This window comes from Aythya fuligula, chromosome 18 (assembly GCF_009819795.1).
Source record: "Aythya fuligula isolate bAytFul2 chromosome 18, bAytFul2.pri, whole genome shotgun sequence".
Classification (NCBI taxonomy): domain Eukaryota; kingdom Metazoa; phylum Chordata; class Aves; order Anseriformes; family Anatidae; genus Aythya; species Aythya fuligula.
The window spans coordinates 6,101,587-6,126,199 of record NC_045576.1 but is presented as its reverse complement, the minus strand read 5'-3'; the positions used below and the strand labels follow the sequence as shown (position 1 = coordinate 6,126,199).

The 24,613-nt window shown below is 45.8% G+C and overlaps 1 protein-coding gene across 1 annotated transcript; it reads right to left on the bottom strand.

Annotated features, from left to right (window-relative positions):
• Positions 1-228: 228 nt before the first annotated feature.
• Positions 229-24,613, bottom strand: METRNL (meteorin like, glial cell differentiation regulator). The gene is made up of 4 exons (XM_032199848.1): positions 24,373-24,613; positions 18,127-18,515; positions 1,911-1,970; positions 229-1,186 (listed from the first exon to the last, which is right to left on the bottom strand). Exons 1-4 carry the CDS (start codon positions 24,483-24,485, stop codon positions 870-872), a joined length of 879 nt encoding a protein of 292 aa, XP_032055739.1. The 5' UTR covers positions 24,486-24,613; the 3' UTR covers positions 229-869.

The window sequence follows — 24,613 nt, the reverse complement described above, 5'->3', positions numbered from 1 at the left end:
GAGAGAAGAATGCTTAGAGCCCTGCCTGGCCACGTGTTTAAAAATCTCCAAAAATAGCTCCCGCTTCCCCTTTGAAAAACTTTGCGGTTCCCAATGCCTCACAGGAACTCTGCTTCTGCTCAGAGAAGCCACAAAATAAGGGAGCAGCCCAGAAATTGATCCATGAGCACATCTGGTGCAGCCGAGATCGGCCTTATGGAGAAGGAAAAAGACAGATTTTCAACAGCATGTGTCAAATCCAGGGACCTTTATTTCTCTGGAATGGAAAGAATTTGCCAGCCTGGACGAAAAATTGCAGGCGGCGATTGTACATTCTTTCAAATAAAAAAAGAACACACACACAAGAGTTTGGCTCCATAAATTTCTGTCGTAAGAAACAACTGTGAATTGTACACCAAGCTTTTTACAAAGCATCAATGTTAGGATGGTTTACCGTGCTCTATCACATTCTCGGCCATTTATACAGAATACACCATACCAAATGCTACATCAGCTTAAGACATTTTTAAAAATTAGTATTAAAAAGATACAAAGGCATGTTGGCTTTCATTTGGGTTTTTTATTAAGACACGGGAGTTTTCTTGGTTTGTTTTCCTACGGAAGTCACTAAAAAAATATAATAACTTAATTCATAAGGACAAGATTGGTTAAAAATCCAGCCTTGCTTGCTTGGCAGCCTTCTGAGCTCGTACCTCTGTTGCTTCCATTAGTCTAACAGCACCGCAGGCTGCAGATGTGTCCTGCGGGGTCTCAGCCTGAATCCAGATCTGGCCATGCTCTCAGTTACCGTTTTTATTCAGAGTGTTCACCACGGCCAGGAAATATTCCCGGCCAGACGCTAAAAGCGGTCTTCAGCCAAACAGGGGATTTCAATCTGGGCCGATTTCACATGGATTTAGCCCTTTGTCTTTCGCCTCTTTGTACATCCTTTGGAAGTCTTTAAATCGAGGGGCACAGCCTAACCTGGCTTCCCCAAAGTGCATGCGTCCCGTGAAGAGGAAGTCTCCATCTCCTGGTCTCACCCCACATTCCAGCAGGGTCTTTATTTGTCCTCGCCAGTTCCCACTCTCCCCCGTGAGCTGAAAGACTTTGCTCTTCTGCCTGTACAGTTTGTTGACGCCGACATGAATTATTGATTCTTGCTCTTCTGCCTCGTTCGTTACATCTCGAATGGAGCCTCTGATCACTGGGAACAGAAAAAGGACATGAGGAAGGGTTTCCCAAAGCCCCCTCTGGAAGGAAGGGGTCCAAACTCAGTCCCCTATAACTAGGCAGCTCAAGGGGAAGTGATTTCACTACAGCAGCCCTGTTTTTGGTCCCTTGTTATTTTTAGAACTGAGTTTATAGTAGTAACCTCCAGCACATATTTGTGTTTGTTACAGTTTATATTCATAACCTGCCCAGAAAGGGCATCCACATATTAAATTTAAACACAAAAATAATTTCATTGGAAAAATAGCATCAAACCCAGCAAAGAGTCATAACAACAAGATAGATGCTTAGGGCTCTGTGACAATGTACTTTCTGTTCTGCAGCCATCACGGATACCAGCCAGTATTAATTTCCCCTTTTAAAAGGGAAGCACAGAAAATTATTGAAACTTTTGGTGTTTCGTCAGCAGCCCATTTTAGGGCAGCAAATAGATGCACCCAAGAAGTCTTTGAACTTCTACTTCCACCGTGGTAGCAGGGTCATTCTCTGTCCACCCTGGGGAAGTGCCAGATGAACTTTTTTAGGTTCTTCACACCATGTCCTCCTCCCTCTCCCAGGCACACAGCCCCTTAGGACAGCATTTACTGCTGGTGGAAGCTGTCAGGCATGAGCAGGTTTCTGTTGCTGTTTGTGGAGGTTTGGCGACAGATACCACTATCAAGAAAGACAGCAAAGAGAGGGGGAAAGCAACAACTCACCAAAATCACTAGTGCAGACAGCCAAGAGGACCTCTGTGTCACTGCATGGTCGGCAGGGAGCTGGAGAGAAAGGGGCAGAGTTAGCACAGGACCAAAAGAGAGGCAATAAATAGCCAGTTTTAAACCAACCAGAATCTCATGGGGGGGGAGCAAGTGGTCCAAAGACCTGACAGGCATCAATAATGCTGCAAGAAATGCCGGCTAACCCTAGCCCCATGAGATTTTTGTAATTAAGACGGAATATGGATCTCTTTAACGCTCCTGATGGGATATATTATCTAGCAAACACCCCACACGCTCACTGCTCTTATGCAAAATATGTTTTGATACTGGGTGCATTTGTAGAGTGATCTGCTGTAAATTCAAAGCTCTTGAAAATGCTTTGAAGATCATGTGCCTTTTACAGGCTGATGGCAAAGCTTCTTTTTTACAATTTCTATCAAGCATCGTTGGGCTATTTCACAAGCCACTTACTCTATCACCACATCAAAGATCCAGGAGGTTACAGAAAGGGGGAGGCAAAGAGGGGAGAAAAAAAAAACACGCATGTGTTGGAGGGCGTCAAGGCAAAGCGGAAACTCAAGCCTGTATCTGGTAGAGCTCAAGCAGTACAAAGACCATTTCCTGTACTGCTGGAAACATTTGGATATCTGCACTAATCTAATCAATGCAAGAATGTGGCTCCTCTTTGTACTCAGCCAGCTATTTCTGAGGAGAAGGTACTGTAGTTGCAGTACAGATGTTTCTATAATACCCCATTGAGTTCAGGAATTTGCTTACTATCAGGGTCTGCCCTGCCTAGGGATGCTAATTAAGTCTGTCCACTGGAGGCTCAGGGATCAGAGTCCACGTCTTTCACTTGATGTCATCTCGAAGCCTCGCTTGCACATCAGTCAGAAAAATGCAAACCCGTCGAGCTGTTCTGCCTGGATTAACACAGCCAAAGGCGAAGCACTGGAGCTACAGCTCATGTCATCACACTGTCCGAGATCAAACCCGAAAAACCCAAAGCTGAAGTCACCCCACTCCCCCCCCCCCCCCCAAAAAAAAAAAAAAAAAAAAAAATGCAGATTTTGAACCTCAACATCTGAAAACACTTAGTTACCGGATTCCCAAATTGTCACACCCTTCCTCTCACCCCCGCCTGCTTTCTGGAGAAGTTTATCCATTGCAGTACGAAGTACTTTTAAGCTAGCCTAAACAATGAGGAGCCGGTGCCTCTGACGCTCAGCCATCAGCCCTCCTCTGTTAGTCAGCACAAGCCAGTCTTCAACGTAAGACAGGGCAAACCTCTTATTTTTTCCAAGGTCCCAGAAAGGCAGTGATCCAGAAAGAAGGATTATTGAACCAAATCCACCAGATTTGCTCCAGTCAGATGATTAATACACAGTGTAACACACTGTTTAATAGGATTAAAGAGGATGTAAAGTACACATTTCTGGGCAGAGATATTTGAAGGAATAATTCAAAAAGGTTAAAAAGCTCTAAGAGAAGAGAATAGGAATAGGCAAAATAGTTTTATTAAAGCATCTGGATCTTCCAGGCATTTCTATTTAGTCAAGTCTGAATGTCTTCAGGGCCTTTAGAAAAAGTCAGCCTTTACTGTCCTTCTTTTCCCCCCCCACAGCCCTACATACCATTTCATCTCTTTCTTGGAAAAGTTTGGAAACTGTTTAATATCGTGAAAAAAGCAGAAGCAGCCAAAGCCTGGACATAATTGAGTACTACAATAAAGTCAGTTTAAAGGTATTTTAATTTTTAGACTCAAGAGATTTTGATTAGTGGCTAGACCAAACATCCAAGTTTCATCTGACAGAGAAACTTCTAACAGTCACACAACATCCTACCGCAGAGTCATTTCACTCATGGCACCTACCGAACCCATCCAGGGCCAACTCCCCTCTTCCCCAGCCTCCCTCTGCCCAAACCGGGACCTGGGTCAGATCCCCCAAATGGAGGTGACCTGCAAACCTGTGGGAATCCCACAGCATTTTCACATGGAGAGAAGTTCTGAAACAAAGCACAACTGACGGACATCCACAAAATCCACAGTTGGATTTTTGACGCCAGATTTCAGATATTTTGCTCTGCAAAGATCTAATAATAAAAATGCATCCCGGCTTTTTTAAGTCTGAGTGAAAACAGTCTTGGTTTAGACCAGACATCTCTGTAGTTCGTCCAACCCCATCAGAAAATTGAAAAAACAAAATGACTAAGCCATTTTTGTTCTCAGAAGGAGTGCAACACAAGCAACTGCATTAAAGATGAAAAAGAAAATACTTTAAGTGGTTCCTTCAATTTAAATAGACTGACACTGTAATACATCAAATGAACAAGCACACACATATACACGGAACCAAATCATTTTAATTGTGGACTCTAGGCAAAATCCTGCATCCTTTTTAAATGCAGGAGGAAATTAAAAGTGCTCAGTATTGCTCACACTAGATCATTACTTAAAACCTACTTCAGATCCATGCTGACTCACAGCAGTTTGGTGGCATGAAAGCTCATTTAACAACCATTTACCACCATCCATCGCTGCAATACCAGACATATGAAGAACAGAAATCCTCTTCTGTGGAACAGCTCCCACATCTGCATTCACAGAGTATCAAATACATCGTGCAAGTGGCAAAAACTAGGTATGCAAGCACAGATGGAAAGCGAGTTGTGAAGGATTACTGCTGAGGTAAATGGACCATTAAAAAGCAAATAACACTCACCCACTACAACCAAAGCTTCATTCCTATACAGTCTCACAAAAGAAACAAAGTCCTAAGAAGGAGGGAATGCCTATGCTTTCTTTTGAATTACAGCCATAAAGGAATCCGTGTGTTTATGCTGCAGTTTAGTTATTTGGGGTGCACTTCGGGACTAATTCACTCCAGATTGGGTGGCAGGTGTTTTTCTCCATCAGCAGATGAAAACCGCGTGCACACTTTCAAGCTAAAAGAGGAAGCATTCTTATTTATATGAAAACTAAAAATAAAATAAAAAATTACACATGCACAGCAGGCGTAGATGTTCATTTTCTGAGGAAACCAGCTCAGTTGCTAAACACGAGACAGTGTTTGCTGGATGACCGACTCCCTGGGGACGTCTCGAGGGCTGCCCAGGTTCTCGTGTCCAAAAGCAAGTCTCCGAACTTCCAGCAGCAACAACATCAACATCAGCTGCCCTAATTCCTTTAAACTCGATAAGCCAAAGAGTCTTAATTCATACAGCAGCAGGGGAAGGAGGAAAAAAAAAGGGAGAGAAAAGCAACATTTTATTGAAGCCCTCTAAAGTCCAGATGCCTATAACTCAACCACACCGCTTGTGGCATAAAGCCTGCATTGTGCACGTCGGCTGCCGACTCCCCTGGGAATGCCTTTGATGGATTTTGACAGTATCCTGACCTGAAGTAACCTGAGGCAGCCCTCTCCCTCCACCCCGCCGTCCAGCGCCTCCAAAGGCCTCTCTATTCACCTCCCCGCAGAGGGAGATGTAATTACATCATTCCTCACAAGCCAGCAGTCATGTCCCAGCTGCTTTGAGCGATTTGCCCTCTGAACCTGATGTTACCGAGGAGGACGTGGCGATGCTAACAATAGACTGCACTTGTTGGCCAACAGCTCTGTCGAACACGGTGCTGGTCCTCTCCGCAGGGAGGCAGAAATGCTCAGGAAGAGAGGGGGACATGCCCTGAGGAGGTGCCCTGAGCTCCAGAAGGCCCCTAACCCAGTCAGTATCGAAGAATTGAGCTGTCTAGGGACAATCTCCTGCTATGTTGGGGATGGATTTAAGGGTGCACTCAGTGCTGCAAGGTAGCACGAGTCTCCCCACCACCTCGTGAGCTGCAGGTAGGTGTTGGTGTCCTCTCAGGGCACACGCATACATTTCCAGCCCTTCCTCCCTTGGTTTGAGGCACTTGTGCACAACCCCTCTATGCTGTGAAAGCAGTAGCTGGGGTTATCTGAAGGGCCATCACCGTGGTGTAGGACAAAAGCTCCCTGCAGGACTCATTCAAAGTGGTCTGTGTGGGCCCTGGCTGTAGATACCACAGAACCCACAAGAACAGGCCTGGTCTTCCTTTCAGCAAGTGTCATATCCTTTGTTTCAACAGCCCCCCCGGGCTCTGACCGACCTTACCTTACTCTGAAACCAGCTTCTAACCAACAAATAATAAAACCCAGTCTGTCCCGCATGTTCTCAGCATGCTCCCCAACCCCACAGATATCAAAAAGCCTGGAAGAACTGGGCTGCAGGCCCTCACACACCGTCCCAAAGCTCCATTTACCAAGCTCACACAGCCTTCCCCATCCGCACCATGGCTCTGGGTAGCTGAACAACATCATCGCCCTGACAGCATGCACAGGAAGAGAGGCGCCCTTTAAGCAGAAGTGAAATTGTTTAACACAAAGTAATTGCAGAAAACCGCTTTACCGAGGAATACCCTCTGGTTTTATTAAGCAGCCTGCACACGCGTGCGGTGCGGTAGAGGTGCAGATCGTGGGGGAGGGAAGCACACCACTGGTTTCTCTGCACTCCCAGTTTCCTTGGCGTACGTCACCCACACATTCGTATTTCTGAATAACCCTTTGAAGAGCAATCAGACATTTTTAAGTACCTAAAGCTACAGGGGAGATACAAACAGGGTTGGAGCATTTTCTGTCAGCCCTAGGTGTGAATCAATGATTAAAACAGGCAGCTCTTCCTCTCGGTTCCAGGCTCAACAGAAGATATTCAAATGGGCCTTGTCGCAGGCCAGGCTGATTTACCCCACACCAGCCGGTGCTGCAGGACCTCAAGCAGCTCAAGTGTGGGGCCACAGGAGACCTCGGTCTCCAGGATGAAAGCTCTCAGGCTGACATCAGCACCGGTTCGTATGGAACAAAAAAACACCCACCCACACCCTTTACATTCTTGCTGGCAGCTCTGTAATTACAACCATACTGGAAAAGGGCATCGTAGGATGAGTCTCCTTCCTGGAAGGACAGAGTGCAGGCTTCCGGGAGCATATTATAAAAATACAGATGCGGTTTCTCCAATGATGGTGCATTTCTCAGTCATTTTTCTGAGTCCTTAGCAGAAATGACTACGGTGCAACTGATCACGGGCTCAGTGATTTAGCTTGGGCACAAGGATTTAAGGGCAAACATCATATGAGCACACAAAAAAAATCTTCCCCCGATCCTGCTTTCACAAATTAATAAGCTGAATAAATCCTTCTAATTCTTGTCTAGGTTTCCTTTTTGAAGGAGCATCACTTCTGCCATGAAATCAGCCTCTCACAGCTCATATCTGAAGCTAAAATACTTGCTACTTTGCAGCAGAGGTAGACAAGAATTCGACAACTCTCTGGTTTACCAGGTTCTGACTAATCACCTCCTTTCTAAATATACCTTCAACTTTCCTCACTCCCTCAGAAAGCTCTTCCTGAGGAAGCCAAAATAACACTGAGCCTCAAAGCACTCACTACCCCCACACTGAAACACCACCTTGAACTATATCAATATATCTGTAGCTCAATACATCTTACATTTAACATGAAGATATTAGCCAGGAGCTCAAGCCAACAGAGCACACCTGCTTTTAACAAAATACCTGCAGCCACACAGATGGGGAAAACGTGGCCGGACGACACAGAGCATCTCCCCAGCTGGGCTGGAAGTTACTGACACCCAGTCACAACACACAGAGGAGCTCTCTCATCACTCCTTTGTTTTACAGGGCTTTCCTGTCTTTGGACGGATAGGATTACACGGCTTTCTGCAAGCACTGCACTTTTCCCAGCGTGTCAGTAGGAAAACGCCAAGCCAGGGAGCAAATCCAACAGTGGGACCCACGCTGTTCCCAGATCCTTGGCTTGATGATACTTTGCACACAGGGTCCAGAGGAATTGTGCTTCTAAGACCAGTAGAAAGTCAGTGCTCTGGATCAGGTACTGAGGCAGCTTAGGAGCAGAGTGCTCCTCTGAAGGCAGGATTCATCCCTGCGTTTGCTGGGAAGTTAACCTGAGCTCCCGTGCTGAGCAGAGAAGGGAGCTCAGAACAACAGTCTGACAAAAAAAACACAGCACAGATAAAAAAACTTGAGGTCTCCCTTCTTCTACAGCCACAACTCAGCCACTGCTTGGTACAGGACAAGACACTGATTTAACAGCTGGACCAAAACAAGGATGCTGCTGCACTGCAGATTTTCTCCTGACTTCTGTACCTGAAGCAGGGCCATTGGTGATTTTACATTTTTGGAGAAGAAAGCACCTACTCTACTAGTTCCTTGTCCTAGCTCTTTTCTAACACTCAGTCCAACTTGCACGTATATACAAGTTTCCAGAAGTAACTTGTAAAATAGAGACCATGACTGAGTATTATTTAAACCTGCAAATAAGTTTAACGAAATGCAGACTTTCACATGCTGTGCCATGGATTGTGCCAAGAGAATCGAGTTAATACCACTTCCTTCCTGCATAGAAAGAATAAAAAAAGCATACTGTAAACCTCACCATTAGAGATGTGATGACCTTTGCATTCTGAGAAACGTTAAGACAAGAGGCCATAAACCAGAAATTTATCTTTTCACAGAAATGTCTTCCAAGAGGGTATTAAAATCCTAAGCACCAAAGAAGACTATTTATGTAAACAGTTTGACTAAGAGATTTGGTACTAGGCAAGCTCCATTTGCAACAGCTTTCAAAATGAAACTTGGCTCAGCAGCTACAGAGCACGTAAGGGTCCTCTGGGGCTGCAGAGTCAATGTCTTTCTGCTGTTCCAAGATGCAGTACCCATTCTAACAAATGAGCTGAAAGGTCAGCAAGAAACACAAACAGCCATTTGTTTGTTGTTGTTTAAAAAAAAATAAAAATCACAGAGCAGTTTTTATTCAAGTATCATCAGATACCGTTAAGCTCGACCTCCAGGCACAAGTTGCATCAACCCAGGAGAAATTCTGCAAAGTGTTATACCTTTGAGACACTTCCTGCTGTCCTAACTCTTCTGGGCTGCTTATTGCATGTCCCAAACACTTTCTCCCAGCCCTGTCTCCACTCCTGCCATATGTAACCACTGCTTACCCTCCATTGCTGCCTCCCCTCTTGTTCCCAGTGCAGTGCTGGGCTCCAGGCTGCTGCAACAAACCTCGTGGCAGAGCCCCGCTGGGGCAGGCGGTGATGCCACAGTAGCAAGGCCAGCGCCAGGCTCCTGCATTTACCCCTTGCATCACCAGCCCTATAAAAACCCTCAGTTACAGTCAGGCCTGAAATGTATTCCATCCAAATAGCCCTACTGAGCAAACCAAATTTTCAGTTGAATTTCCACTGTTCAAAGTGCACCAGAGAAGAGAGCCCAGCAAACAAGAAGCTTCTCTGCAATTATGCTCGCACACGCTCCTGGACAAGCAGTATTTGCAATCATCTGCCATTTCTTTGCTTTCTCTCTCTTCCTGCAATTTAAGAGAAAAACAGACAGCAAGTAACTGCTAGGAATTTCTCCTGGTGTTTGGGCACAAGACACCAATATAAAACCAATATTAAAAAAAATGGTCTGTTTATCCCAGAGAAGATGCCTCTCTCCCTCCTCGAACCTAGTGCTGCTGCCCCAGCAGGGACAGGGGACTGGAGGCACTGGGCAGGTTGGGACAGTCGGGGCATGAGGAGCCAGCAGTGCCTCTGGGTGCTTGAGGGAAGACTCTGGAAGGGCTGGGCAGGACCTGGCTCCCCACCAGCACACACAGCTGCAGCATTGCACCTCTGCGCTGCCCCTCCGCTGCCCAGCAAATATTTCTCCTGACTCAAACAAGATTCATGGCTTGATTCATCCACTCCTGAAATTCCCTCAGAAAATATGTTTTTCTTCTAAAGAAAATGTCATTCCGTGGCCTTGTAAAAGCACGCCCTAATGAGATCTAGGAAAACATAAAGCTATGAAGAAAGTTTTGATGTCTTGTTTGGTTTTGTCTCTGACAGACAGCTAGTAAAACACTCAGCAGAGATGGCATGCGATGCTTGCAGGGCAGAAATTGGAAAAGTAATGTGGTTTTCACTCCTGTGTCCCAGGGAAGCTGTGTGGCCAGGCACATGGCTCAGGTGCCAGAGCCCATGCCCAGGAGAGGCTGGAACAGCACCTACAGCCGGGCAGGAGCTGAGCCAGACGCCTCCCCTCCTCTTCGGGCCATTAATGCCTCCCATGGAGCAGGGGAATAGAATTAAGTAACAAGTGCCTGGTTAAACTTAAACCCCGAGAGCAGAGTAATGACAGATCAAAGATGAAGTGACTCTTAAAAAAAAAAAAAAAAAGGCACTTTTGCAAAGCACTTTTGCACTCACATCCACACAGGCCCTTCTTCCTGTTTCTAGAAATCAAATTCTTTTTGGTATGTGGGAGAGCTCTGAAGGAACAAGGCCAGTTTTCATTTTAAAACCACATTTATTTGATCAGCCTGTTCTTGAAGAGGACTGTGCACAGGCTAAGTCTCATGCAGGCAACATCACTGTTCAGTTAACCCTAGAAAAGTTACTTCAGGTTTGTCATTGGTAACAGGAAAAGCTTTAAGACAGATATGCTTTTTTTTTTTTTTTTAACCTTAACAGCATACATTTCTACATCATCTTAAGATCATTGACCTGTCCTACAGAAGCTAGGACTTTTTTTTTTTTCCTTTTTCTGCCTTACATTTCTCACTTCCACTTAGACCTAGATTATGGTGGTGTAAAGCTACCAACTGCTCTGCTGGGGCAGAGCCCATTCCTGCACGAACAAACGATCCTGGGGATGGGTTAAGGCACTGGGAAGCCAGGGCAGGCTCTGTGTGCACATCCCAGCACTAAACTTCACTGCCAGACTACCAGCAGCACAGTATCGATGCAGAAAGCACATGGGCAACAACTGCTGTCTGCCCAGGTAGCATGAGCCCACTGCAGAGCCCATGCTTACTGCAGGAGTCAGTGCCCAGACCCCATACAGGAGTTGGGGTGGTGTAGGATACCTGAGAGGGCAGAAAGCCCACAGAACCACATACACAAAAAATAATATTCATTTATCATATTTGAATCATCAGCAGAAATTAATGCCAGATCAGAGCTGTGTCTCGTATGGCTGCGGCTTTTTTGACCCAATATTAAGCCTCCCAAGGTCAGATTTAGAAAATGACAGCTTTAGGTCCAGGGTAGCTGCCAAGTATCCATGCAATATTACTGTGTATATTTTCTGACTTCTGCAACAGATTAGAGCTAAAAAGATTTTCTGCCCTGAAAATCAAGCCCCTAACATAGGCACATTTTGACCTAAGTTCCTTATGCCTCCTGGAAGGGGGGAGATGGGGGGTGAGGAATGCAGCCCCCCCATCCCCTCTATAACTACAGCCTCAGGAATTAGCAAACTAAACACTTCTGCCGAGCAAGCACAGAGCATTATTAAAGACTGCCAAGCAACTCCGCTGGATTGCAAATCTGTTTGTGGGGACTATCTCCTGCAGTACATAAAGGTCAGAGCAAAGCAGAGCCCCAGCTGCCCGGACAATACACCTGACTGCTTATTGGTTTTGACTGCCCACTGAGTTGGGAAATAAGCTAACGGCATTCGTGGCCAGTCTAGCAAAAATAAGCTATTTTCTTACATGCTCTCCCCTGCAGCTGTGTATTTATCATTGCAGCTCCATTGTCACCTCGTCTGCCCACTGCAGAACGAGCTACTGTCCTGGCAACATCAAAAGACACGCGGGGCAACTGGAGACTGCTGTCAAACCCATTTGACTGGGGAAAGGAGAGACTAAATTAGGGCACTCCTCCATTTTATTTATTTTTTATTTTTTCTGTTGAAGACTTCTCACTTCAATATTTTTGATCTTATTGAGGCTCAGATGCCCAAAATCGTCTCCCTTGCTCAATTTAAGACTGTAAGTAGGGCATTTCTGCTATCCATGCATCAGAAACGCACTTTGAAATTGTTTCGCACAGGAAGAAGCCCCCATAGCCTCTGCTCTTTAACTCTTCTTGCAGTCACTCACTGCAAATCTGGCCCCTTTAGGCACATGAATAATTAGAGCAGGTTTCTAGCTCCTCAAATTTAATCCCATTCCAGACGTAGTTACACAACAGCCACAGCGTGATCTATTCAGATGTGGACCCATGACACCCTGTTAAGCAACATCCCCTTGAAAACTAGTTTATTTTAAAATGCTTTTTCAGAAATCCGATTTTCTCTTCCATTAGGAGTTACTTTGTTTCTAGGTGCTATCATCTCTTACCATGGGAAAAGACATGAAAGTTACTAAAGAAAACCTTCCTGCAAAGAGGATAAGCACACAAAGAAGTATTCAGAAAATAACATATCTTAAAGTGGGAGTGTCAAAAGGGTCCCTTGCAAGCCAACAAATGAAGCTGGTGTATTCGGGGCAATGGCATTATAGGCTGCTTCCTGGTGAGTTGCTGCTGATCTCTTAGGGAAAATAAATAAAAAAAATAAAAAAGCATAGAAGACAGCAGCAAACTTTCAGCTGTACCAGAAGGCATCCCATGTGTGCATGCCACCCAACACTAGCTCAGCATTAAACAGCAGATCCCCCCCATGCTGCTTTGCTGCTCGTTATGCATTTCACAAGCGAATCCTGGTGGGAGGAGTGCTGTTTAAATTCTGTTAATTGCAACTCACACCACACCATGTTCAGATTTTATTTTTTTTTCCATAACACAACTTATCCCCAATAGGTGTGAGTTTTATGCAGTGCAGAAAACTGTGGGGAGGGGGTGTGAAAAAAAGAGGTCAAGAAAACAAATTTTCAGAAGTCATGGGGCCTACTGGAATGCTTTTGCCCCATGCACACCACGGTGCTCCCAGCCCTGCCATGTTGCTCTGTGCCAGCACCTCGGATGGTCACAGTGACTCAAGAGTACCTGTGCATAAAGGTCACGGGGACTTTCAGTTTAAGTGTTCCAAGAGCCTTTTTCGATCACCTCTGCTGCTAGTGCCAGTGATGAGCACACCAGGGGCTGAACCGCGATTTCCATGCTGCATGCACCTTGGCAGAGAGCAGGCATGCCAGCCACAGCTTCCTGTTAATTAGCCTCTTGTACGAAAAGCAAAACTGCTTTGACTTTAGCAAGAAGTGAAAAACACAGCAGTGCATCTGCTGCTTCAGCTTACAAAGCTTAGCAGCGCATTCAGCCTGCAAGAAGTAAAAGGAATTGGACATTTGGGAGCAACCAGACAAAAGGGTGAGATTAGGGGCCTCCGAGCTGCAATGGCAACAGCTCTGGGAGAACACACCGAGATAAGGCAGATTGGTGCCCCACCTCTGCCAAGCCCAAACTGTAGGAAAGGAAGGATCAGAAGTTAAGAAGGGTGCTTCAGAAAGCTATCTGTTAGGAGAAACACTGCCATAACCCATATATTTATGAGCTTTCTTAATTTCCAATCTGTTTTCTCAGGCTAGTGAATTAACAGCATACAGGAAATAGCTGAATACTGTTCTTAATTACTTAACTGGATTTATCCAGTTTTGTGGTGTTTTTCAGATACCCACTAGAGCACCGTGCCTTCTATCTATTACTGTTCTCAGCCAGGTGCCCAGCATTAATAAAGAAAACGTACAAAACAGTTACCCGAACCTGCACTAAGTGGGTAGATGCCATCAAGATAAAGGGACATTTTTTGTTAAAGTTTGACTTCTTTACTACACAAAAGTGGGTGGGTAACGAAATTGCTTTCCATTTACCTCCTGAGCTCCAACAATCAAATTATAGACATCCCTGGGAGTGTACAATGGGAAAAGCAAACTGTGCTTGCACAAAGCTGCATCCAGAGCTTGAAAGCAGACTTCAGGTAACAAAATAAAGGTCTTTGAGTCCTCCACAACGCTTGGTCAAACCTGTAGATCCTCATTTCGGATTATTTGAGCAGAAGCTGAAGAACTGAAAAAGCAAATGACTCCCAAGGGACCTTCACACTTTTCACAGGAATTTAACCCAAGCAGCCCTGGTGCAAGGCAGACCCAGACCGAGCACGTGTGCTCCACCACAGCCGAGTTCTGGTGGGTCATGGCCCTCAGAAAACTGCTAGCAACTGCAGGGATTAAGACATCTTTTGGCAAGACCTACATCTTCTTGCCAGTATAAGAGAGACCCAGGGTATTTTATTCCAGCCCAAGCAGCACAGATTAGAATCAACAGAACTCAACAACCTAAACAAGTTCTGCAGCTTCTCGGATGGCCTCAGGCCAAAATGTCACCCTGCCTCAGTTCTTCACTTGGGCAAACACGAGGCTCCAGAGCCTACTGAAAGCATAAACTGGAGTTAATGGACCATCAGCACGCATGGGAATTATACAGGGGTCCAATCCAAAACCTAATCTGAAATCAGAAGCATTTTCAGTCACCTATCTCTGGGTATCAAGGGGAGTACATGCCCACCAAGGCACCTGACTTGTCAAGGTGACCCTCCTGTGGGAGCACTCGGTTACAGAAAACCAGCTCTGTAGCATCCTTGCCTTTGCTGCTGTTCCCAGGACAAGAAACTGCAAACTCACAGCACTGTGAAATGCATTATTCACTGGCTACTACCATACTAAAAACTATCCTGTGCCAAACTTCAGCAATCCAGATTAAAACATACTGGTGCACAGCAAGTATTTCCTTCGGCTAGGGAAACCTTAAGAGAATGTGGCTAGGCAAACTCAGAGCCAGCAAAAGGGGTAAATCCCCCCCCAGATTTGGAAAATTGTAAGGGTGTGCTGTGTCATTCAACCTTCCCGAGAAAAGGGAAAGGCCTATTCAGAACCTATGTGTGTTTTCTACTAAATTATTTGCTAGGCTCTGATTAAGTGGGAAAGAATGACTGTAAACTAATAAAACTTGAGGTTTTCTAATTAAACCACAGGCACCCTGCCAAGCTTTGCTGATTTGTTGATGCACCCTGCAATGTCAGGGCTCCGAGGACACAACAGGTCATTAAAGTATTAAACAGATGACTTACACTCTTTAATCAGAGCTGGGGATGCCAGGTTAGGAAGAGAGAGTAAACTCAGGGGCAGAGTACAATAATTATCACCAGGAAACAAACACACCATTTGAGGAAAGTTGAGAGAAATCGTTGGTGATTGCTGGAGCAGTTATTGCTCAAGGAAAAGGGCTGGAGCACCCCACACCTGGGGTTTTTACAGCAGAGCCCAGATGACAACGTGCCCTTCATGCCCTCAGCTCTTCGCTAACCGAGGCCAGGAAGCGGGTGAGCTTCCTCTGCCCCGCTCTGCGGCAGCATCTACACACCTACCTCCCGCGCCACCGATCTACCATAGATGGGTGGTCAGGTTCAATCTGCCACCAAAGCGCCCCAAGCCGCTTGTGTGACTGAGTATGAAGTATTCTTGGATGGAAACACAGAGCCTCAAATCCAGTTTTCAGCTCCTTTAAGGTCAGCACTTGCTCCTGGCTCGAGCCTCCCCTCTGACAAAGAGGCCGCCGGTGATTTCAGTCAGTCACTCGTAAACTTCCTCTCCAAACGAACGGCTCGGCAAAGGGCATTTATTCGGAGGTTTCACAGAAAAACTAGAAGCAGCTACAGAAGAAAGGAGGTCCACAAATTGCAGAGAGCCCCAAATATATTTCTCCATAGAAGCCTCACAAGGCAGCTATTTGGCAGTTTCCCCAGACATATAGATATTTATAGGAGAATAAAAGTGCTCATCTGACTGAGTAGTGGAAAGAGTCATGTATGGCATTTTCATCATGTTTTCACCCCCCGCCACCCCTCCCCAGAGTCCAGGGATCCAAAAAAAGGGAAGAGAAATAATTTAAAATACAATAGAGATCCCTAGTTTGCCCTGAAGGCTCTGCTGATGAACTATTAAAAAGCTTCTTCTGTCCAAACAAGACACTTGGAGCGTGAAGCAGATAGCCTACCACGTTGTTTTATAAGACAGCACTGAAATTCAATCAGTGTCTGTTACAGCTGAAAATACAGCAGTCACAGAAAAAGTGATTTAATATGCCTATCAAAGAGGAAGGCTGTAATTGGATTCAGTCCTCACTTTGACTTCTGAAAGTCTCTGAAGAAAGCTCCCATCAACTTCAGAAATCTCCAAGATTTTATGTGGAATGAGGAGCACTCAGTTCTAAAAACACTGCAGTTTGTGCCGAGTGGGGATAGTGAGCATGCCAGCAGCAAGTCCACTTGATTTTAGCAAAGCTCAAGAGAAACCGTATCTATGTGCAAATTAAAAACAGCAGTAATGAGCATTACTTCTCGCATATTTTTACCTATATGCAAAAGCAATTTCAACTTTTCTTTGAAAAAAAAAAAAAAAAAGTGTCTAGGACTTTCCTTGGTAAGTTTAAGTGACTTGCTTATGGCTAGCCTGCCTGTGTCTCCATCCTCACAGCCAAAGAAAGAAGCACTGAATCTGGGAACATTCTCCAAATAACTGATTAAACAATGTATTTAATGTCTTCTGCAATGGAATTTTACTACATAGCTAGCATTCTGCACAGTATATTCATCTTTGCAGAAATGATCTTGCTGGGAAAACAGCTCTGCAGTTTTGCATTTGCAGACACCCAACCTCTTTTGCAGCATTCATGCAACATAGAAGCAGGGAAGTCTGCTTTAAATGCACAACCCTCGATGCTGCCCTGCAAGTTGCACACAGGGCAGGAGAAAAGAGGGCGACTTAAATATTTGAATATTTGTGTTTATAGTTTTTTGGTTTTAATGGCAAACACGCCATCTATCAGTTACTGGGGTTACTGCATTAGCCCTCAGCCAACTACCGTCTTGCTAAGTTAGGAATCGTCTATCAGGGTCAAACTAAGATCTGTGTAAAACAAAGCCACATCTGAACCAGTGTGCCAACATCCAAATGCTAGCAGAGGGGCAAGTATGCACAAATATACAGCCGTATAAATGCAGGGTCCTGTTGTGGAAGGGAGCGAGGGGAGGAGGGAGAATGGGACTCGAGCTCTGCAATCATTTATCCCAAAAAAGGATGAGAGATGCGCTGCCTAGAAATACAGCTGCAGTCTAATTAGCCACACCACTGCGTATCAAGTAGCTTCTCAGCCGAAGCACAGGGCATCCATGCCACTGAAACTCGGCAGCCTACATACTGCTTTTGGGGCTGATTTTTAGCTGGGTTTTACCCTGTGCCAAGACATTGCAAGTGTGCATTGCTGTGGGGCTGCCTTCACCCCACACCACTACAAAAAGAGAAACCTGGCTGCCACCACAGCTCCCCACAGAGGACACCCAAACCTTGATGCCTTCCTAGTCCTTTGGGACAAACTGTCCTCAGCCTGCTGGTTCTCTAGCTGTACTGGAAATCTCCCCTCCTAGGTTTCAGGGTAAGAGTTAGGGGCAATTCTGCACAGAGGAGAAGCAGGGATCAGATAGTGCCTACCTGAAAAGAATTTCCCATTCCCCTTGCCATCCTCCACAAATGTTAGTTACTCTTTTTTTTCCAAACTGCCTAATTGATTAGCATAATTCAGGTTACACCTAGAGCTTTTGTTCTCAAACAGTATTTAGCTTTTTATTTAGTATCAGACTTTTCAGGCTTGTAAACTCTTTCAATTTGTCCATACCCCCTTCCTACAAACATTCCTGGTGTAACACTGCAGAACTTGCTCTACAGAATGGGTGAGAGAAGACACTGTGTTAAAGCATCACACAGTAATGCTCCAGAGAGTGTACCAGCCAGAGTTGAGGAAGGAACACACCACTTTCCTTGTTTAAAAAAAAAAAAAAAAAAAGCAATAATTAGGTCAGCAAGCAGCAGTAGTTGCAGAAGAAAAAAAAAATCACGGAAAAGGAGTTCCTCCTTGTTTAAATGTTTGTTATTCAAAACATGCAGTGGGGTCTTAAAAACTGAGTAAAATAGTGGTTAGAAAACTGTTACAGCAAGGCTCGGAAGCCCAGTTCACACTGGAGTTCACTGCAGGGTAAAGCCAGTTCCTGTGATTCACCCCATGCCTGTAAGGGGAGAACTGTTCACAATGTAGCCCTTAACAAATCATTTGGAATTCAGCCTATGCTACCAGCTAACAAAAAAACAACAAGGCAAAAAAAAAGAAAAAAAAAAAAAAAAAGAAAAAAAAAATCAATTCTTCCGCAATAGCCTGTTTATAAAACATGTCCTTAAAAGCACATGAAATTCAGACCCAACCACTTTCCCACTCACTCACTCCACCATCTGTTATGCATTCAATACAGTACGTGAAAATATGACCATTATCCCAGAACTCACCAGAAACTGTGTGCAAATCAGATGCAATCCCCTTGTTCATCAATTCGTACTGGAAGCCTGTAATCTTCCTGCTAATGTCCTGCTGAGGAGTGGCCTCAACAAACAGGCCCCCCTGATCGTAGCCAAAGCAGTACACTTTACTGGGGCTGCGTTCTCCATCTCGGACCAAGAGTTTCAGTTCTCCAGTTTTTTCCAAATAAATATTTGCTCCTGCAGAGTCCTTGAAGGGCTTTATGCAAACAGTCAAATGTTTGTATGAGGCAGGTGAAGTATTGGGTCGCAGATTGACTATGAGTGCTCCCGTGGGATACATCCACTCTATCGACCCTTCAGAACAGCGGAGGTAGACCTGTTCAACATCCTTCTTGTGAGACTCGTGAGTTAAGCCACTGAGGGAAGAAAGAAAGAGAAAGTTAGGCAAATGACAGAGCCAATAAAGTGATTGTCATAACCTCAAACCTTCAAAGAGCCACATCAACAAACCCGGGAAATCTGCAGCAGGGTTGAGTATTAGCCCAGCCAGCAGCCGTCAGAAGCATTCATCTCTTGCAAGGCTGCAAGCTTAATGTTATGGGACAATTTAAAATCATCTCCCAAAAGAAAAAGTCAAACCACTAGTAACTGACTCCAAAATTAAATAGGATATAAGCACATGATCAAACGCAATTAAATTACTAGAGCCTCAGTTACTGCCCATCAGCTGAGCTGTGGCAAATGACTTGGCGCATGCTAACTTAAACACGTACGCTTCAGTTCCCTTCCTGGTGGCTTAAACCAGCATGGACTCAGCTTCACAGATCAGACTCCACCTTTCTCCAAGTACTTTGTTCCCCTTCCAAGTCTATATTCCCAATGGATCTGAAACCGGGAGGGATGCCAAGCTCACCCTGTGAACTGGAGCAAAGGGATGCTCTGGGTGCTACTGGTACACCCCCCAGCTGGGCAGCCCCAGTCTCCAAACTGGGAGGTTGGGAGAGAAGACACTGATTTATGCTCCTTTTTTCTGTACGTGTGCCATGCTCTTCCACTTCTCCTCCAGTAATAAACTTAGCCCACCACGTAGCTCTGCCAGGCTATGAGCAGACACACAGCTCTGAGTGCTCAGCAGAGAAAGCGAGCATGTGGCCAGTTACCAGTGCTGGGACACCAGGCTACTGCTGCTCCTGGATCCTTACCCAGCACCAGAGCAAAAAAATAACACCCCAGCAGCCATTTTGAGTGCCAATGATCACAGAGATGGGACAGAAGAGCAACACAGGGATTCCAGGCCAGCTGCCAGAGAGAAGGGCAGCCCACCAGGGCAAGATGATGGAAAATTCACCATTGCCTAAACTGAGAACAGCTCTGAACAACTCCTGCTGCATATCACTGCTGCTGGGCCAACCTCACAAATCTTTACCCAGTGATTTAAAGCACTAATATTCAGTACTTAAAGGGAGGCTCCATTACTTGGGGGCCTACAAGAAAGTTTCAGAGGGACTTTTTGTCACAGCGTGGCAATAGGACAAGGGGCAATGGTTTTAAACTGAAAAAGGGTAGATTTAGGTTAGACATCAGGACGAATTTTGTTGCTATGAGAGTGATGAAGTCCCAGGTTGCCCAGAGAAGCTGTGGTTGCCCCATCCCTGGCAATGCCCAAAGTCAGGCTGGATGGGCCTTGAGCAGCCTGGGCTGCTGGGAGGTGTCCCTGCCCGTGGCAGAGGCTTGGAATTAGCTGGGCTTTAAAGTCCCTTCCAACCCAATCTACTCTATGATGCCACATGCTGTAGACACTTAAGTTAAAAGAGAAAGTTGTGGGAAGCCTGGTTTATTGGTGAAGGTTTTGGGGCCCTTACTTAAAAATCAGGGCCTTCAGTTCCAGTCCCTGAGCTGTCACAAACCTAGAATGTGAGCATAAGCAAATCATTTCACCACTAAGCCTCTTTCTCCTCCTACACTTTGCATACCCAGTTTCCAAATATAAACAGCTATTCTGTGCCCATAGAGCACCACCCAACATGAGACCCTTCAACGCAGTTCCCTGGTCTGCTTTGCAGTACTCTGGAGAAGCTCTACAACGCTCCCATTTACAGGCAGATGAAACAAGACAGGAGAAAAACGTAAAAAGGATTAAGTGACTTGTCTAAGGGTACACAGGAAATCCGTGGCAAAGACAGAATGTATTTTAGCATAGCTCAAGCAATGACATCAAGCTCTGGTTTCTCAACAGAAACCTCCAACTACATAGCTCCCCACCCCAAAGAGATATTCAGGTGCTGAACGGGGTTTAAATTCAAGTCAGCATTTAGAAAGTAACAAGAAGCCATGTGTAAAATAAGGGGGGAAAAAACCACACACACAAGCCAACATATGGTTTGCATTTACTGTTGATGTGACTCATTATTGTGAGTGTCAGTGTGACCCACTTGATAGAGGTTACATGAGGAAGCTCAGGAAAAAAAGTCATATTTAATAATAATAGTGCCTGCAAACATGTGCTTTTGAATAATCTTGAAAGCCACATCAAGCACACAGATGAGGAGAAATGAGGGACGAGTTTTTGACCTCTAGTCTCTTGCCCTCAAATTCAGTAGTACTTGACATGTTCAGGAAACTTAACTTTCAATGGGATATTTCAAGTTGACTGTAAATCCACATCTGGTCCACAAAGTCAGTTTTCACTGCAGCATGAGCACGATGCCACTCAACAGAAAACACAGAAGTCTGTTCACTCACAAGCAGCAAATAAGTAAAATGAAATAGCGTAAAGCTTATCCTGCAGCAAAGAGGCAAAAAAACAACCCTCACACATCACTTGTTCCTACTCCAGACATCAAAACAAGCTGCATAGGTTTTGCAGACCTTCAACTGGGAACTTCCACTCCGAAGCCTTAGTGCTTAAACAGAAGGAAGATACCAGGGGCAAAACTCTGAACTTAAGTAGTGAAACTGCTGTAGCAAGTGATCCTACCGAGAATGAGGCAGTGCATTTCTGCCAGAGAAAAAAAGCCTCAACATTAATTTTGTTCAAACATTCATGCTGTTCAAACAGCAACAAAAAAAACAGGGTGGACTCTGAAATTATCTTCTGAAAGCCAATTATATCCCACAGGCAAGAGTGATGCCATTAGACAGATGCATCAAGCACAAGTACCTGTACGCATTAAGCCTTATAATAAAGGATGACTCAAAAGTTAAGCAGATTTCAAAATACATGCTGGCATTACTTAATAGCAACCACCATCATCCAGTAAAACCTGTCACTTTGCTTTCTGTCAAAATGACTTGTCACCACGCTGAGCTTGTTTAATGTCATATTTAGCTCTCAGTAGCCAGCCATATGACACAGCACATCCACATAATAATGGAGGTCCAGGAGCCTTTTTTTTCCCCAAGTTTGTTTGAGGTTTGTTTTTGTTTTCACTTATATAGCAAAGAGATAGGGCAGCATGGTTACAGTGATGGATGAGCCATCCACCACCTCCTTCAGACCTGAGCAGTTTATTGGGACTTAAATCTACAAGTACTACTTCCTCATACTGATCCATGAGAACATCCTGAATCACTGCACTTGTCTCTTCACTCTTTTCTCTTTCTGGTTTCAGCCCTGTCCCTGTGTCTACCTTGGAAGATCTATTGGTGTATCAGTGCAGTAAGCTGCGACACTGTAACTTGCAACAGGCGTCATTCAGAGGGAAAAAAAATGATGGCACAGGGAGGGAATGCTCACACTATCTACTCTAGCCATTTATTTATTCTATTTTAGATGTTCTGAAGAGTCCTCAGAGTACCCATGTTCTCCCAGCACCCCTCAGCAAACACAAGGAAGGAATTTTAGATTCTAATTTGGGGGATCTAATTGAGGATGACAATCTAGACGACCATCAAGACTTCCCCAGAGTGTCCTCTGGTGCAGAGGGCAATACCAACGGATTCAGCCACATCAGAGCTGAATTCTTGCTCTTCCAGACTATATCAAAAAGGCCAGACTAGCATATTCCCATGTCATCAGGGCAGTTTTGCCCACAGCATGGTGAAGTCACTGCAACATGAAAACCTGAACTTGCAGTGAGAGTAATAACCAGATGCACACCACAGTGAAATTTCTGCTTGCTTTTGGACAACGCTCTCCTGCAAGTTCTCTACCAAACTATTTATTAAGATGCTGCTATGGCCTACTGAGTGTACTTAAATTGCAGGTGTCGCATTGTGCATTGCATCAGACTCCCCTGGAAGCATGAGGGATATGGATAGGAATCCTAGCAACGCTCTTCATAGTACTCAGGGATATTAGCAGGTCACTTCTCCAAAAGCTAATGTGGAAAAAAAAAATCACATCCAATATATTCTACTTCTAAGGGCATTGCTTTTAATATAGAAGTATATAAAGGTGAGAATACACTTTCAGGTTTACTGTAGGAGATGACTAGACTCTCAATTCTGCCTGTACAAGACAACCTAGAACTTTTCTGTGGGAAGAAAGGTTTGATTCTGGCATTCATTTGATTCTGGCTCACTTTTTTTTTTTCTTTTTTTTTTTCTCCAAACAGTTAAGGTAAAAAATATCACATGACTTCAGAACATTATATTCCACATAATAAAAATCCTTTCTGACCCAAGTAGCTATTAGTATCCACACTGAAATACTTAATTAGACAGTATTTATTGGTACATCAAAGTACCTTTCTTTCCTTTTTAACTGCTAGTCCTGCAGGACAAAGCAGATGCTGTTTAACACCCGTAGGACTGCCAGCACTTCTGAAGACACCTGTTTGCTACCAGCAAGGCCAGAGCCAGCCTGGTTTACACCTCCCAAGACCCCTGTCCACCCGGGCATCAGGACTGTTGCCCACCAGTGGAAGCACCCAGCTGAACAGCGCGTGCAGGGAGGCAGCTCTTCCTCCTCCGTGCATCAGTGTGGAGCTGTCATCATCGGTCCTGCTTGGCTCACAAGAGCAACAACAGGCAAGTGAGTCCAAGCTTGCATCACACATTTGCCCCGAACTCAGTAACAGGAAATGATATTTCACTTTTTTTTTTTTTTTTCAAGCATCACCCCCTTAGCTGACACACAAGGCATTACTTATTCCAGCCCTGCTCAGGTGACACGGATGGTCACTGCTTGCTCTGCAAAAACAGAACAAAAATGAGAAGCTGCCAGGACAGGAACAGAGGGTTTTGTCACTTTTTTTTTTTTTTTTTTAATAAATGGTGCAGTAACCATGTGGTAAGGTCCAGGTACCTACATACAGCTAGAGGGCTTCGGGATGAAAGGAGGAACAGCTTTTGGGGGGGGGGGGGGGGGGGGTAGAAGGGGGATTGGAAAAGTGAAATAATACAATTAGGGGTTTGCCAGAGAACTAATAGGTTTGGTCCATATCAAATGGACTCACCTTCAAGTGGATTCACTGGGATTAACTACACTTCAATGGTCAAGAGACAAAAAAAAAAAAAAAAGTTCAGAAAAAGTAAATAGCAGGCATCAGCGCGTTTCAGAGAGTAACAGCTAGGAAACTGTTCCGCTGCGAGTCAGTCCAGCTGCTTCCCCACTCCGCACTCTCCCTGCTCCAACCTACCTTACCGACACAAGCTGGCCAAGCCTTTATTTTAAGGAAACTGAGGTTTAAGCAGAACATCGGAGTCAACATTTTGGACTCCCCGAGTACTCATCTCCGAGCCGACGGAACGCCTGATCCCCAACACCCGCTGAAAACTCCCAACAGCCCAGGAGGTCCCAGACCCAACCACAGACGCTAAACTTATTACGAGCAATTAAAGGCGAGATAATTCGCCAGATAACCACTTGAGGAGCGGAGAGGTTTCACCAAGCACCGCCAGCAGCCGGCAGGACGCACCGGGAGCATCGGGGGACAGCTGGGGGCAGCCGGGGGGATCCGGGGATTGCCCCGCAGGTGCACAGGGTCCCGGGAGGAGCCGCACCGGGGCTGCCCCTTTCTCCCGGGGCTGCTCCGAAGTGAAGCCGCTGCAGAAAGCGGAGCGGCCGGATCCTGCCCGTGGAAGATGAGCGCGGGGAGAAACTTCTCCTCGGCGGGCACGGCACCGCCCTCCTCCTCCTCCTCCTTCTCCTCTTCCTCCTCCTCTTCCTCGCCGCTGGGCAGAGGGGGTCCAGCCCCCTCCGGCCCGCAGCCCCCGCTGGCCGCCCACCCCCCCCGAGCCCCCTTTTGTTTTCGGCTTCCCTCCCGGGGGAAGAAGGGGGAAGGAACGCGCTTTTCTCCCCCCAAGAGCCCGGCGGGGGTCTCTCCTTACCTCCCCTTCCAGTTGCACAGGTCGCTGGAGTACTGCGCCTCGGCTCCGCCGCCCAGCAGCAGCCGCAGCCCCAGGAGCAGCGGCAGGAGCCCGGCGGCGGGGGCGCCCCGCATGGTGCCCCCCGGCCCGCTGCGATCGCGGAGCTTCGGGCGCAGCCCCCGGGGGCTCTGCCTACATGGCGGGGCGAGAACGCAGCAGGGCGCAGCGGCTACCCCATGCCCGGCTCCGCTCCGCCTCAGCT

Excerpts from the sequence above, each read along its gene's own strand:
- METRNL (XM_032199848.1), bottom strand. The coding sequence starts at position 24,485 with ATGCGGGGCGCCCCCGCCGCCGGGCTCCTGCCGCTGCTCCTGGGGCTG. Across the intron at positions 1,971-18,126 it reads TGATTTGCACACAGTTTCTG|CTCCCTGCCGACCATGCAGT; the intron begins GTGAGTTCTGGG and ends CTTTCTCTCCAG. Across the intron at positions 1,187-1,910 it reads TGTCTGCACTAGTGATTTTG|TGATCAGAGGCTCCATTCGA; the intron begins GTGAGTTGTTGC and ends TTCTGTTCCCAG.